General features: G+C 32.1%; 2 protein-coding genes across 5 annotated transcripts; both read left to right on the top strand.

Annotated features, from left to right (window-relative positions):
* Nucleotides 3,292-10,107, top strand: LOC18607146. Of its 2 annotated transcripts, none has more exons than XM_007041160.2 (10): nucleotides 3,292-3,420; nucleotides 4,348-4,413; nucleotides 4,820-4,881; nucleotides 5,510-5,663; nucleotides 6,263-6,327; nucleotides 6,482-6,838; nucleotides 7,470-7,967; nucleotides 8,500-8,712; nucleotides 9,209-9,373; nucleotides 9,672-10,107. In XM_007041160.2, the coding sequence occupies exons 2-10, from the start codon at nucleotides 4,386-4,388 to the stop codon at nucleotides 9,849-9,851; spliced, it is 1,722 nt and encodes a 573-aa protein (XP_007041222.2). In that variant the 5' UTR covers nucleotides 3,292-3,420; nucleotides 4,348-4,385; the 3' UTR covers nucleotides 9,852-10,107. The 2 variants fall into 2 exon arrangements, with proteins under 2 accessions (XP_007041222.2, XP_007041226.2); XM_007041164.2 differs by having other exon boundaries at nucleotides 5,510-5,588.
* On the top strand, nucleotides 10,633-14,621 carry LOC18607147 (tRNA pseudouridine synthase A). 3 transcript variants are annotated; one of them, XM_007041168.2, is made up of 10 exons: nucleotides 10,633-10,997; nucleotides 11,177-11,233; nucleotides 11,550-11,627; nucleotides 11,944-11,997; nucleotides 12,119-12,198; nucleotides 12,979-13,078; nucleotides 13,161-13,223; nucleotides 13,390-13,668; nucleotides 13,905-13,965; nucleotides 14,086-14,621. In XM_007041168.2, exons 1-10 carry the CDS (start codon nucleotides 10,755-10,757, stop codon nucleotides 14,190-14,192), a joined length of 1,122 nt encoding a protein of 373 aa, XP_007041230.2. In that variant the 5' UTR covers nucleotides 10,633-10,754; the 3' UTR covers nucleotides 14,193-14,621. The 3 variants fall into 3 exon arrangements, with proteins under 3 accessions (XP_007041230.2, XP_017970115.1, XP_007041228.2); XM_018114626.1 differs by having other exon boundaries at nucleotides 12,116-12,198; nucleotides 14,056-14,117; XM_007041166.2 differs by having other exon boundaries at nucleotides 10,634-10,997; nucleotides 12,116-12,198.

The raw sequence follows: 15,440 nt of genomic DNA on the forward strand, positions 1-15,440 counted from the left end.
ATAAAAAAATAAATATATGTATTATAAATAAAATTCAAAATCTTAATATAAAATACGTTAAAATTAAGACTTTTATCTTAATTTGCGTCAAATAAAAAATTTAATAAATATTTAGAAATGAAAAGGATATATTTTTACTTAAATTAAAAAATTTATTTCGTCTCTGCAGCCATAATTATTGTTTATGGCAAGCTTCAAAGAAGCATCATAATTGGCCAGCATGGGCGTGTCTGTATGATGAGTAGCCTGCAAAAACAAAATAAATAAAAACTATGCCATCATTGCACTCGTGCATATAAATATATATATATATATATATATTAAAATTAATTAATTAAAATAAAAAGTAGCAATAATGACTCATGCCAATTAAGATCTATTCTAAATTAAAATATGGTTGGAAAACATATGATCTCTATTCAAAGGAATGATTAGTTTCGATAATAAAATGGAGAAATATGCTTTTTAACATTTTTATAATGTCAACCCACCTACTATCTTAATTATTGTTTGAGACAGAAACTAATTAAACATGTGTTTAATTACCTCGATTATTTATTTTATTTCACATATATTATAAATTTTTGAAAAATTTATCATTTTTGTAAGATATTTAACATTGTATCAACATAGAAATATGATCTTAATATCCATATTACTGGTTGGACAATTAAATTTAAAAAAACTTGAAATTTTGTTTTCTGTTTTATATATAGAAAACAGTTAAAAGTTCCATGATTTTCTTTTGATATCTAGTAAAATTCATAATCTATTAATTTTGCTGGGAAGAATTGAATTAATAATCTTGGATTTTACACGGAAATACTTATGATTCGCTTGGTTGATGTGATGTAAGTTTATGGTTGGGCAAAGCCCAACAAGGGGCCAGAGAAATGTTTTTCTATGGGCCATCTTATCAAACATGACCTTGGGCCGGATTGAACTACTGAACTGTTTTTCCCTTGACAATGGGCCCATGGGCCAGTGTTTTGAAAGCTCCTATTGCATATATATGCTAGTGTCACGGCGTGAGATTCACGGTCAAGACCACTCGATTAGGCTAAAGATTCGGCAAGTGATATTAACATTTAATTAATATATTTAATCTTGAGTTTAAAATTTTAAGGTCGAGGATTATAATGGAATTTTAGAGAAGTCTATAAAGAAATTATTACTCCCTCCGATTTGTTCCTTTTTAATTTTCATCAAAATTAAAACAAAAATTTTGACTTTGAAATATATTATATTAAAGTTTGATTTTTTTTTATAACATATCTGTTCAATACTTTTTAATATGAAAAATTTTAAAAAAATCATAAAAAATAAATTTGAATATATGTAAAAGAATAATTGGGTATTTTAAAATAAAACAATTACTTAAAAAAAAGGAGAAAGGGAGTCAATACTGAATTAGACAAAAAAACAAACGTAAAAAGAAAGTTTAATTGCTTATTTATTTATTTATTAAATTTGAGTGAAAATTAGAAAAGATAAAAAAAAAAATGCTTATGAAATACTATGTATTTAAAGCTTGTCTAAGTATCACATTAGTCACGTGCCATATATCATAATTATTCATTTTTAAAAATATTTTTTTATCTGAGTTTTTCATTATTGAGTCGACGATTTTAATATGATGTGATATTAAAGGAGAAAGTAAGGAATTAATTTAACGTTACATCAAAAATTTAATTAAATTTATCATTGAAGATCATATCTTTTTATTGTAATCATTTAAACCCTTGAATATATTTCTATCTATTTAAATTCTTATATAAAAAAATATCATTTTAATGTTGTTAAGAACAGTCAAACGTAGAAATATAAATGGTCATGCGACGAATGAGTCAATGAAAAAATGTCGACATGCGAATTCATTTTGCACGGAATACTCTTTTTTTGGGGAGATGTGATTAAAATAGATTGTTGGATTTTAATAAATAAAATAAAATTATTTTATATAAATAATTAATCTAAATTAGAATCTAAAATCCCTCCATGTAAGGCTTAAATAGGTATTTTAATTGATTGTAATAAAAGAATAAGGTTTAAACAATAGATTTAATTAAATTTGGAGGGTTTTTTTATTTATGTATGACACATATAATATAATTCAGTAAAAAGTAATTAATTTAGTGTTAGACTAAAAAAATTAGATAATATCCACTTAAACATGCAATACCTATATGCATTTGCATAAAAACAAAAAAGAAGATGGGGAATAAATAAAAAATGATATATTTCTTGGTGTATTTTGAGTGGAATAAAATCATTAAAAAAATTTATTCAAATTATATTTTATAATATGAAAAAGAATGGGAGAGATTGAATAGCCCACGGTGCATTCCCCACACGAAAATAAAAAAATATTAATTTTTCAATTCCCAACACTTGACTTGTGACTTTCTTGTAACCTCCGTCTTATTTTGACACTCATTATTTATAAATTTGGTAATTTATATTTTAATTATATTGTGTAAATTAAATATATTAGCTGTTATATAAGTAAATATAAGTATGATATGATTAATTAATTATATTAAAATTTTAAATATATATAAGATAAATGTGTACCACGATATAATATAGTTAACACGTTTATTAAATGTATCCGATTAAATAATATTATATAGTTAACACGTTTATTAAATATATTTGATTAAATTTTATTATGACATGACGTGATTATATAATTTAAAACATGCTTATCCTATTAATAAGGTTGATACGATTAACCCACAATTAATATGTTAACACAATTAAAATATAATTAAAATAATTAAATTAAAACATAATTTATAATAAAAATTTACAAATATCATAATATATATTAAATATATTAAAATTCAACATCAATAAACTATTACTATTTATATGAATTAATAAATTGATTTTACACGTGTCTATCCAATAGTAAACATTAAATAAATGGATTATAAACAAATCACGAATTATACAAATATTTGATAACACGATTAATTAATTATATTTTAGAAAATTTTAAACAAGTGTGACATGATTTGTTGATGTTTTAATAGAATTAACATGATTAATATGCAAATTCACTTAAATTAACGTTGTATATAAACTTATTAGATTTGATAGTACATTTTAATTAAATTATATAAATATAAAAAAATAAATTCAACACTATTAGTTATTATTAAAATTTTAAATATATTTATTAAACATAAAACCTAATTACCTTTCCATATTTTCCAATTCATTTTGACCGAAAGAAAAAATAACCGAATCTTTTCCTCACTTTTAAAAGCGCTTCGCTGTCAACATTTGTTCTCTCTCACTGCCTTTTCTACTTCACTCTCTGCAGAAAAACAAAAACCCCGCTGTTTCTCTATAATCGAAAGCGGGAACCCTAGCGGGTGCCCGATCCGTCAGATCGGGTCCGGTCTTTTCCCGGTGGGTATCGATCCACTCTGGTTTGCTTCCGATTTATGCTTCTTTCTAACTTCTCGAAATTCTTACCTTTGTTTCTCTTCCCTTTTCCCTTGAAAACTTACGCAAGATTTTCAAAATTTTGAACTTTAAATTAATCTCGAATTTACGTACGGTTTTCTTGAAATCAAAAGCCCTTTTTCTTGGCAATTTTTAGTTTTTATTTTTTAGTTCACAACCAAGCTTTCCCGGGGTAAAATTGAAAATAATCGTTGATATTTTGTTTTCAGTGGTAAGATTATTGGAAATTCCGATTTTTCCTTCAAAATATCTCAGCTTTGATTTTTCTTTTCCTCTCACAAGAATCGTAAATTGACTGTACTATATATATTTATTTATTTATTTTTCTGGCCTAAAAATTTTGATTTTATATATTATTTTGAAAATTTTTAAATAAAAAAAGACACAAGAATCGTAAATTGACTGTACCATATATATTTATTTATTTTTCTGGTCTAAAAATTTTGATTTTATATATTATTTTGAATATTTTTAAATAAAAAAAGATATCTTCAACAGAAAAAGAGAATCTTTTTGCTGTCCATTCATGAGAAAAGGATCGAATCTCTTTCTTTCACACCCATTTTATGTTTTAACGATTAATTGGGCACATTTTAATCCGCTTCTTATTTTTTATATTTTTTTAATTTGGTAAATATTGATATATTTGATTTTTAGATATTTTTTTTATAATAAATAATTTTGAGAGATACCTTAAGCACTAAGGCTGTGACTATGACTTATCAATATAGTTATTAATTGTTTTCCTTTCCTTTATTGGAAATATGTATTGTTTTGGAACCAGAGTTGCACTTCTGTAAAAAGACTGCGACTTTAGCTTTTATAATAACCCTTTTGGTCTTTCTCTATTCTCCTACATTTTGTTCTTAGGTCAATTGGGTTTCTGAAGATTGTTTGATATTTCGATAATGGCCGGTGAAAAGATGATGGACAATCGTATCCTTTGTTTCACTGCTGATTAATTGTTATGACATTTGGGTGTATGGTTTTGAATTTGTGATGGTATGTGATTTTTATTGGTTGACTGTTGTTGACCATAAGTCTGGTTTTATTTAGCTCAGAGATTGCGGATTTCCCCATTTACATGATGTTTACGTTTGAGAGCAGAGAGTAAGAATCAGTGGGGATTAAGAAATTTGTTTCGCATCTCAGTTGGGACGGATGGAATTGGTAGACTGATCTGAATCGGTCTCATGATACCAATTTGATTACGAGAAGCAGCTGTTTTATGCGTTGAAAGTTTTCTTCTTGCCAAAAACTCATGCTTTGACCTGCATTGATTGTGATTGTATAACCTGTTTTTCTGAATTGTCTGATGTTTTTACTTAACCATATAATTTAGCTGAACCTGTGAGTGCGGTTTTGAAGTCAGAAGTTGTTGCCAAATTGGCTGAGCAGGATGTGGTATGTCATAAATTGTTTGAATTTTTTATTTATTTTGAATTTGTTTTGCAATTGAACTCCGTTTTTGCTTTGGCAATTACTGTGACTGGGTTAGCAACCTTGGCATTTAATTTCTGTGCATCAACATGCTCAGTAGGTTGTCATTATTTTATTTTAAAATTGTGAAAACTATGTGTTGGGAACATTTATGCAACATTTTGCTCTTTTCCATTTGATTTATAAAATGGGCAGAAATAAACCTACTTGGTAAACTTGTATGTACTGGAAATTTGTATTGTATATATTAAATTTATAAGTGAAAGAAAAAAAAATCCTCATGAATAGTATTACAGAAAGTTTGATGTTTCTTGTTTGAAATGTGTTTTAGTTATCCATGAAAAGTTTTTTCATTGTAACCTACAACAGTGTGTAGTGTGGGTATTGAGGGATGAAGCAACTATGAAAATCCTTATGATTAGTATTACAGAAAGTTTCATGTTTCTTGTTTGAAATGCGTTTTAGTTTTCTATTAAAAGTTGTTTCATTGTAACCTACAACAGTGTGTAGTGGGGGTATTGAGGGATGAAGAAACTATGAAAAGTTCTTTTTGTTTTCTTATTTACTTTGAGCACGTTTTAATGTTTTCCAGCCTTCTGGAAAAGTTGGAATGCCATCTGATTTGACTTCAACAATGTCTTCTTCAACATATCCTTCTTCTGGTGTGAAAGGTGAGAGTCATCAAGACTTGGTTGGAGAACCTGGTGTCAATCAACCTACTAGCTTTTACAATTATTACTACCCAGGTTAGATTATATAACAGTTCTTTATACTGACACATAGCATTCATACAGTGTTAGAGTCTAGCATTGCCATGGGTTTGATTGCAAATGGAATTGGGTTTTATTTACTGCGATCCATTTCATAATAATAGAAGCTACTTTGTTTGTGGGCATAAGGTCTGCTTTCAAGTGAATAGTGCATTTGTATGCAAAAGTGTTTATAAATCATTATGAAATATATTGGTAATGTAGGTTTTTAAATCATGATTAAATCATACAAAAGTGGATTTGTGTGAAAAGTGTTTCTCAAGTCAAAGATTTTTGGAATCATTAAAAATGTGTACATTATGTGTAAATTCACTCTCAGAATTTGTATGAAAAACAAAATCCAAACTTGCTCTACAAAATTAATTCCAAGTAAAGCATAAAAGTTTCGAGGGAAACAAAATTTTTAGGCTTTAGCCCTATTATGTTTAGAGCAACACATATGGATCTAAATTTATTGTGTGATGTGTCATTCTTTTTTTGTCTTCTGCAGTTTGATCTACCTTGGTTTAAGATAAAACAATTAAGCAGTTCTATTTAATTTTGTAAAAGAATATTAATTGGAAGGTTTTTTGCAGGATATAATGGGTCACTCGTTCAATCTGATGATAACAGTTATTTTCTTGCCAATGGTTCACATACGGTATGTTTTTCAGCTAGTTCCTTCAATGCACATTTGGTTACTCTATCATTCCTTCATAGGATGCTATTTTGATTGTATCTACACTTTACCAATGATGTGGTATTACAAGTTCAGTATGGTAACTGTTCTGGTTTTTATTGGGTTGTTGCTCCAGGGTATGCAATCAGAGAATGGTTCACTGGTCTATTATATGCCTGGCTATAACCCATACGCAACTGGGACTCTAATGGGTGTTGATGGACAATGCGTTGGCCAACAACCATATTTTTCATCAGGATATTTTCAGCCTCCTGTTTCCTATGGATCAGAAGCCATGCCTTGTTACATATGGGATTCAACATATGCTGGAGAGGTTTTAAATGGAAATGTTGACGGTTTTGGAAATGTAAACTATGGTTCGGGTTCTGCTTTTGCAAAGTCGAATGGTTTCAACTCTTTGAAATCAAATGGCCTCGTTGGTACAAAATTACCAAAATCTACTCATACACAGCCTATCAAAGCCCTAAACAAGGTACTTAAGTCTTGAGGTGGCATTCAATGCAGAGATTATAATCTCTTTTTCAGCAAAGCTGTTGCTTGATTTTATTCCTAGTTTTAGCTGGGTTCATGGTTTCAAAGAATGCAGCTAGAAAAGAACTGTGCTGCTGTTGCATAAAGTTGGTAATTGGCGGTTTGGATTAGTATATTTACAAAGATAAATCTTAATGTTATAGAGGAAACATTTTTTGAATAGTTCTTTTTGGTATTTGATTAGAATACTTGGTGAAATTTATGGCCCAAACTGTGATTAATTAATACCTGGTCAGACCTTCTCAATGACATAGCCTTTGTTATGCTACCCGTTGTCAATGAATCTGGTGTTGCTCTGCAAACCAGAAGGGAAGCTTGTAGTGTCTTCCCTCTTCTTCAGTAATTGCTTTATTTTCTCATCTCTGATACGTCTCATTATATTCTAGATCTCCTATTCTTATTGTGGGACTTCTATCAGTCATAAATTTCTGCTTTTATGGTGCAATTCATTTGTTTGAATTTATTTTGAAGATAATTAAAAGGCTGTAGTTTAGGGTTTTCAAATAATTGCTTTCTTTTTTTTTAGCCCCTTGGGATTTCCAATGTTTTGATTATCTGAATTCATGTTGCAGGGGCCTCATTTGGGTTCTGATCTATCGGCAGGATCTTATGGATACCACCCAGCTGGAAAATCTCCATCATTTAACAACCAAAAGGAAGGTCTTTTCCAACATAATGGTCCTATGAACTACAGACTAAATGGGAGAGGATGGAATCAAAATGATAGATACAAGAAATCCAACAGAGATTTTGACTTTCAAAACTCAGCTGAAGTAACTCGTGGTCCAAGGGCCTGGAATAGGGTTTTGGACTCTTCTGTCAAGAGGGAAGACTTGGGGCTCACTTTATGTAAAGATAAATACAACCCACTAGATTTCCAAACTGAGTATGACAATGCAAAGTTCTTTGTCATTAAGTCTTACAGTGAGGATGATGTTCACAAATCCATGAAGTATGATGTGTGGTCGAGTACTCCAAATGGTAATAGGAAGCTAGATGCAGCATTCCATGAAGCAGAAGCTAGAGAAAGTGAGACTGGCACAAAATTTCCGATCTTCCTCTTGTTCTCGGTGAGCTGAAATAGCTTTCGCAAGAGTTTCCACATCTTGTTACCATTTCCCCCAATCCATCAAAGTTCTTACCTTCCAAAACAATTTTTGCAGATTCTTCTCATCCTGGTTTAATTAGTTAATTTACATTATTATAATTAGTAGTTTCAACTAACCTCTATGGCAGGGCCGTGCAGATCTGAAAATTACTGTCTCGAACTTGTGTTCAATTACTAAGCTGCTTGTTTTTTTAATTTGCATAAATACATATTTAAATCCTTTTATATGTAGGTTCTAACTGACATATTTGAATAACAGAAAAGAAAATATTCATGCTGAGTGTATCCGTTATTTCTGTATATTTTTATGAGTGGCTGCTGCCATCTGCATGGTATTATTGTTCTTTTATGTTTATTTATATTAGACACTTTAGCAGATTACTTAGTGTTGTTTATTTTTAATTTCTAGCCAGTTACTTGCTCTTTATTCCCTGAGATGCTGTCTACATGCATATTATGATTTCTTATGTTGTTTCATGACATTGTAATTTCAGGTGAATGGAAGTGGACAGTTTGTTGGCTTAGCTGAGATGATTGGGAAGGTGGACTTTAATAAAGATATGGACTTCTGGCAACTGGACAAGTGGAATGGTTTCTTCCCTGTTAAGTGGCATGTTATAAAAGATATCCCTAACAAGGAGTTGTCCCACATCATCCTAGAAAACAATGAGAACAGATCTGTAACTTATAGCAGAGACACTCAAGAGGTATTTTGGCTATTTCTCTTGCTTGACAACATTTTACATGTATGGTTGCTGATGTTGAAAGTCATTCAGCATTGTGGATTTAGTTTCTTTCTTTGATATGTTATGTGCTATTTTATTGGGAAGAAAGCAAGGGACAAATTAAAATCTAAGCAACACAAGGTACAAGCTAATGGTTACATCAAAGATATGAAGAAACCTTCTCTTCTCTTCCTTCCCCTCCCATCTTCCTTTTTTTTGTCCTTCTCTTTCTCCTTGTACATGATCAGCCGAAAGGAGTGATATTCTTTGGAATGAGTTTAAAGTGCTGTAGAGTTAAATCAAGTTGTTTTGTTCTTTTTGTCTGAAGAACAAGTTTTGTTCTTCTTTTAAATTGCATCTGAAAATTGAGATTTGAGTGACTATTAGCAATATTGCAAAAGCCAATTTATGCAGTATGTTATTTTATTATCGTCATGATTGTCAATGAGACTAATGTTATTCTTATTGGAATTTGCAGATTGGTCTCAAGCAAGGGTTAGAAATGCTGAACATTTTTAAAAGATACTCAGCAAAATCATCATTGTTAGATGACTTTGGATTTTATGAAAATCGAGAAAAGACTCTTAATGCAAAAAAGAATTACAAGCCCGTTACTCTACGAAACAAGGAAGATGATTTTACCGTGAGCTCTCTCTCTCTCTCTCTCTCACACACACACACACACACACATCATTGGTATCGCAATCAATTTGTGGAGGAGTTTGTTCTGATTGCTGTCACCGTAGCTTATCTCCTTAATGGCTTTTGTGATTTGGAAGTATTACTTTATAATTAATGGTATCATGTTCATAGTCATACAAGGTGCCGAACTTGCAGAAATATCCACGCCCAACACACACACACACACACACACACACCAAGCATTGGCTTTGTAGTTTCTTACTTTATAGTTTAATATTGGGGTTCATTTCTTGATCCAGAAGCAAACTAAAGCAGGAGAGAGGAAAGTGGAAGAAGACTTGAGGAGGACCAAGAAAACCAGTGATGCAACATCCCTCATCAATCTCACCAAAAATCTGTCCCTCAATGGCTGCACTCTAAAGAACAGTGCTGTAAAGAACCCAATAGAAAGTTCATTTCCTTCCTTCCCGACACCATAGCTATTCAACTAATAGTAGTTAAGATCAGCTAGGAGGGTTATTTTCTGTTGCAGTCTTCTTCCTTTATCTTTTTACTTTAAAATTCTTTTTCGGGTTTCTTAGTTAGCAAGCAGTGAATTTGAATTAGCATTTGTTGGAAGATTATGGTTCATTTCTGAAATAGTTAAGTTCTTTGCTTGTCGAATCCAGTTCCTTACAGAATAATAACATATCGGATCAATATGATGATTGGTATCTGATTTAAAGATCGATTCAATCTCGAATATTTAGGACTAATATTGATTTGGGTTGTGCTTAAATATTTCCCGCCTCCTGAATTGAGAATTCTATCTTAATTCTTAAGCTTGGAACTTGAGATCTTCACCCAAAGGTTCTATCTTTATCAGCAAATCATATTTGTTCGAGTACTCCTTTTTCTGTAATTTGCTTTAATAAGGGAAAAAAAGCCAGAGAACTCCTTGACCCAAAGTTTGGTCATTTATTCAAACATGATTAATTAAAAGTGTGAAGATTGATATGATTAATTAAACATGAATGTGTTAAGATTGACATGGTTATTTAAACGAGTTAAAATAGACATGATTAATTAAATGTAAATGTGTTTATACGATATGTTTATTATATTTAATAAAAAAAATTAAATTTTATTTAATACAACACTATTTGTAATATATTCAAGTGATTAATACCATTTTGATTTTCATATTTTTATGAAAAATATAGTTTTATACTATTTTTGATTTGTACGAAGTACTAATTTCCATTCCTACCAAAAAGAGAGAGAAAAGAAATGGGTCCTTTCGAAATACTTACAAGTCACTTAAAACCCTTTTAAAACCCACAACTTTAACGTTTGGAAGGTTTGTTTGGAGCCTGAGAAACTGAGAGAAAAAGGTATATGAAATGTCTGAAAATCCCAAGCACTCTCTGAGCACAACACCTGAATCATCCAGACCTTCGAAAATACCGAAAACCCAAGATCACAGCGACCAAGAAAAAGAAGAAGAAGATAAACAACAACAAGAATCAAGCATGAGCAAGAACCCTAGAATCCAACGCTATTTAGTAGCTATTGAGTACATTGGGACTCGCTTCTCTGGCTCGCAGCAGCAGCCCAATTTCCGCACAGTTGTTGGTGTATTAGAGGTAGTATCTTGGTCTCCGTTTTCTTTTGATTGCAAAGGAAATGAAGATGAAAAGAAAAAGTTTTGAAATTTTTGAATTTTGCAATGTAATTTAATATGCCCTTGTTTCATTCATTTTATTGCAAGGTTATTAGGTTCAGGTTGAGTTAATGATGGAGTGTGGTGATGTTGGTTTTGTAGGAGGCTTTTCTTAAATTTATTGGACAGCCAGTTTCAATTTTCTGCTCTAGTAGGACTGTAAGTCTTCATCCTTATGCTTAACACTTTGTTGTTATATTTTTTAATCTACTTTTCCATTGCTAATTATACATGTAATTTGAGGGCTACTTTCATGAATTAAGGTGCACAGAGACAATAATGTTAAGGGGGGTGTTTTTCCGAATTGAGTCTTTATGAAGTCAAACTGTCAGGATATTACCAAGAAGTTTACTTGGGGTGATAATTTCTAAATCAATCAACTTTAATTTTCTTGGATTTGAAAAAAAATTCGATTGCGATGTTTTATTTTATTCAGAACATTGCATGGATGTTTAGTATTTTTCTCCTATTGTAGGATGCTGGCGTACATGCCTTATCAAATGTTTGCCATGTCGACGTGGAACGCATAAGCAAAAGGAAGCCTGGTGAAGTGGTGATTATTTACACATGAGTTTAATCTCCTTTTTATTCTGAATTTCATTTTGATTTAGTACTGGAAAAGGGTGGAGGTTTTTATCTTGTTATTTGCTTTTCTTTTTTGACTAAAAGTGATGGAGACTTAAGGAGGAACTTTTGCACACATATATGAGCTTTCTTGATGTTTAATCCTGACATTTTCAGGCATGTTTGCTGTTTTCATCATATGGATTCCTCACTATATATATGCACTTATTGGAGTATTTTGCAAATAACTGAACTTTAGGATATATGGCAACCACATAATTACTTTTTCTTGTGCTAAAATGCAGTTACCACCTCATGAACCATCTGTTGTTAGAAGAGCTGTGAACCATTTCTTACAGGTGTGTTTTCTGATGATCTTTCTAGTTTATGTATTAAGATGTCGTGTCTGTCTCCATTACCTTGATCATGTTGCTGTTGTGTATCTACTAACATGTGGTTTAATTTGGTTAACTTTAGAAGAGTGAAGGTGATATTACGGTGATTGACGTTCGATGTGTTCCAAATGATTTTCATGCCAGATATAAAGCTCAGGAGCGCACGTAGGTATTTGTGACCTTAGTTTCTCTGTGGAGACTGTAACCATGTGGCTCAGCTGACATATGTTTATGGGTGATAGAATTGTCTGTTGGAAGTTAGCACTTTCTTGTGGAACCTTTGAAGTCCAACTTTTCCCCTGTCAAATAAAATCATGGTTAACAGGACATATTACTATCTATTCTTGTTTTAAAGATTTGAAGAAAATAGATGAAAAGTTGTGCATTCTGTTGCTAGAGCCCTGTCCTAGTCGATGAGTTTGTTGCTTTGTGCTTATATTTTAAATTAAAATGCAAAATCAGTGCCTTGCTTTGCATGTGTATTGAAATAGACCTTGGCACTATAGGGTTTATGAATGTACATCATGATATGAAAAAAAAAAAGGAAAAAGAAAAAAGGGTCCTACATGTGAGACTCATTACTTTGAGAGCTATTTGAGCTCTCCAATCTGTCTTGGCTTGCCCCATCTTTCAAATTGTCTTTTTCAGCTTGTTTCCAAATGAACAGCATGCATTTTTGTTTTTTTGGATTTTTTTATACTTAAACACAATATGTTCTTTATGATTTTTTTTCCCACCTAACACAAGTGTAACAATGAGTAATTTAAACAGATGTTATATTTTTAGGTTTTACCAAGGCCCTATTTACCACTTACTATGATTAGAAGCACATTGATGATTCTTTATGATGCTCTAAAAGTGCAAGACAGTGATTTTTGTTTCTTTGTATTTCATGAATTGAACCATGTAAGATAGATGTTTGAATTTGTCGGAAAAATTTCCCAGGTACTTCTATCGCTTGCTATCTGGCTCAGAACCTTTGTCTACCTTTGAAAAAGAGCGGGCATGGCATGTGCCGGAGAAACTAGATCTATATGCAATGCAGGTGGTTTATTTATTGTGTTTCCCTTATTTGATTTAATTATTGGTTTCTTCCACAAAGAGAGTATTAATTTATATACTTGCAGGAAGCATGCAAAGTTCTTGTTGGTCATCATGATTTTAGTTCCTTCAGGGCAGCAGGTTGCCAGGTGGTTACTTTACTCATGCTCATTATGTACTACATGGCTCTACATGTGCACATACACATACATGCATGTATATGCCTTCATGACATACATAATATGCTAACTCCTGATCATCTAAATTTTCCATCTTTCAAATTTGATTGACTATTCAAAAATGCTGTATGTGTAGGCAAAATCACCAATCAGAACTTTAGATGAACTCCATGTTTCTGAGGCACCTCCAACTCCTTATTTTCCATCAATCTCAGAGAAGAAACAGAATAATTCAAGCACGGAAGATTCTCATGCATGCTCCAGGGAGCCTGAGATTGACCTGCCCATTGATTCATTCTCCAATAGTGATGATGAGGTAGGCTCAAATGGTATAACTGATCTAGGATTTGGCATAAGGAGAAGACATCACTGCTATGTGGTAACAGCACGTGCACGCTCTTTTCTTTACCACCAGGTTTATGTTATTGCCTTTTTATATACAACTTTCGTGACCCCTTTATTAGTTGTAAAATTCGTTACTTTGCTCAATTGTACTTTATACTTTACACAACTATTCTCAACCCAATCTTAGGGGGACAATGATTGATGAACATTTATCTTTATTTTATGTCTTCTTTATCTTACTGGTAATCTTTGTTGGACATACCAGTTCAAGTATATATATTCAATCTTCTGCTGAATTTAATGCAGGTCAGACTACTTGTTGGTGTTCTCAAATGCGTTGGCACAGGAGAATTGACAACTTCTGATGGTTTGGTTTCTTGTCTTTTGCGTTTATGTGCATCTAGAGAATTTGCATATGGTAGTCTAGTTTTTAACATTATATTTTTTTTTCTGGTGGGTGGTCATGCATCAAAATGAAAAATTTCAGTGGAAAGAATTTTGAATGCAAAAACAGTGACTGCTGCAAGTCCTATGGCCCCTGCATATGGCTTGTACCTTGGATGCGTGAAATATGATCTGCCACGAGATGCTTAAGTTGCTGTTTCCTATACGGGCTTCTGCTCTGGAATCTGATAGGGCAGAATAACCATGCTACTTAACATTGCCTAGCATTACTTCGAAAATTGTCAAGATAGACAGGTTCTGTTCTTGCGTTTAACATCTTCTGGAGAGCTGTCAACTGCGTCTTGCTAAACCTCTTCTTCAGCGAACAGAATATCTTGGGATTGAAGAAATAGGAACCTTGTGTAGACTTTGGATACTTTTTAACAATCTGCATTGAGGTCATTAAGAAGCTGAATCCAAAAGTAGCGATTTTAATTAGTAGATTCAACTTTCTGGGAAACTCAGTTCACTTGTATGGTTTCCTTATTTATCAATACAAATAATTAGAAACTCCTTTGTCTTATTATAGCAGATGAATGACAGAAGAATTTAAATATGAGACTTTCATATTACCCCTAATTCCCTATGTTTTTACATTTTTTTGTTCCTCAAGCCTTATCTATTCCAGTAACACATGCAAGCTGCATAGGGTTGTAAACATCCTCCCCTCCCCCCAAAAGAAAAACCCAAACCCAGATTCAACAATAAAACCAGTTTGTATCAGCTTATTGTTGTTTTGCAAATGGACAAACATTGCTTGAGCCCAAAACATTTTCGGGTTGGTTGTTTTTGTCTTGTCTACGTGGTTATTGCAGGTTATTCTCGATAGTTAGGATAAAAGCAATCATATAAATGGGGATTATTCAAACTTGCAGGTCTGCTGTGGCAGCCGTTATCATTTTGATTGATGTGGTGGCAAACCAGCAATGGTTTTATTTTATATTGGGGCCAGTGGGGATCCTATAATTCAGAACTCAGGTGTCAGACAAACTAACAGTAATTTAGGAACTAAAAGATTTTGGCACTCTTGGTTTGCTGACTTATAGTCAATTTTCCAGCCAACCACAACTATATTTGACAATTACAGAGTGAAGATAGATAAGGAGGTGAACTAACGAGACGGTCAAAATTTCCCAACCATTCACGGAGACTTGAACGCAAACTTACCTACCTGATAAGCCAAACCCACCATTGATCTTGGTATATAAACTCACCACCACCCTTGGTTTTCCTCACTCAACACATAAAACAAGAAGGAACTCCTTTGCTTTGAGTAAAGATTCCAATCTTTGTTTCATACATTGGAATTACTGCAGAAATGGGTTCTTTCAATTGCTTCATCTTAGCCTTCTTCGTGGCGCTTACGTTTTCCAGAGTCAATGTTGGCCTAGCAGCTCG

Source organism: Theobroma cacao, chromosome 2 (assembly GCF_000208745.1).
Source record: "Theobroma cacao cultivar B97-61/B2 chromosome 2, Criollo_cocoa_genome_V2, whole genome shotgun sequence".
Classification (NCBI taxonomy): Eukaryota; Viridiplantae; Streptophyta; class Magnoliopsida; order Malvales; family Malvaceae; genus Theobroma; species Theobroma cacao.

Excerpts from the sequence above, each read along its gene's own strand:
- LOC18607146 (XM_007041160.2), top strand. The coding sequence starts at position 4,386 with ATGGCCGGTGAAAAGATGATGGACAATC. Across the intron at positions 4,414-4,819 it reads TGAAAAGATGATGGACAATC|CTGAACCTGTGAGTGCGGTT; the intron begins GTATCCTTTGTT and ends CATATAATTTAG. Across the intron at positions 9,374-9,671 it reads ACAAGGAAGATGATTTTACC|AAGCAAACTAAAGCAGGAGA; the intron begins GTGAGCTCTCTC and ends TTCTTGATCCAG.
- LOC18607147 (XM_007041166.2), top strand. The coding sequence starts at position 10,755 with ATGTCTGAAAATCCCAAGCACTCTCTGAGCACAACACCTGAATCATCC. Across the intron at positions 10,998-11,176 it reads CAGTTGTTGGTGTATTAGAG|GAGGCTTTTCTTAAATTTAT; the intron begins GTAGTATCTTGG and ends TTGGTTTTGTAG. Across the intron at positions 13,079-13,160 it reads TAGATCTATATGCAATGCAG|GAAGCATGCAAAGTTCTTGT; the intron begins GTGGTTTATTTA and ends ATATACTTGCAG.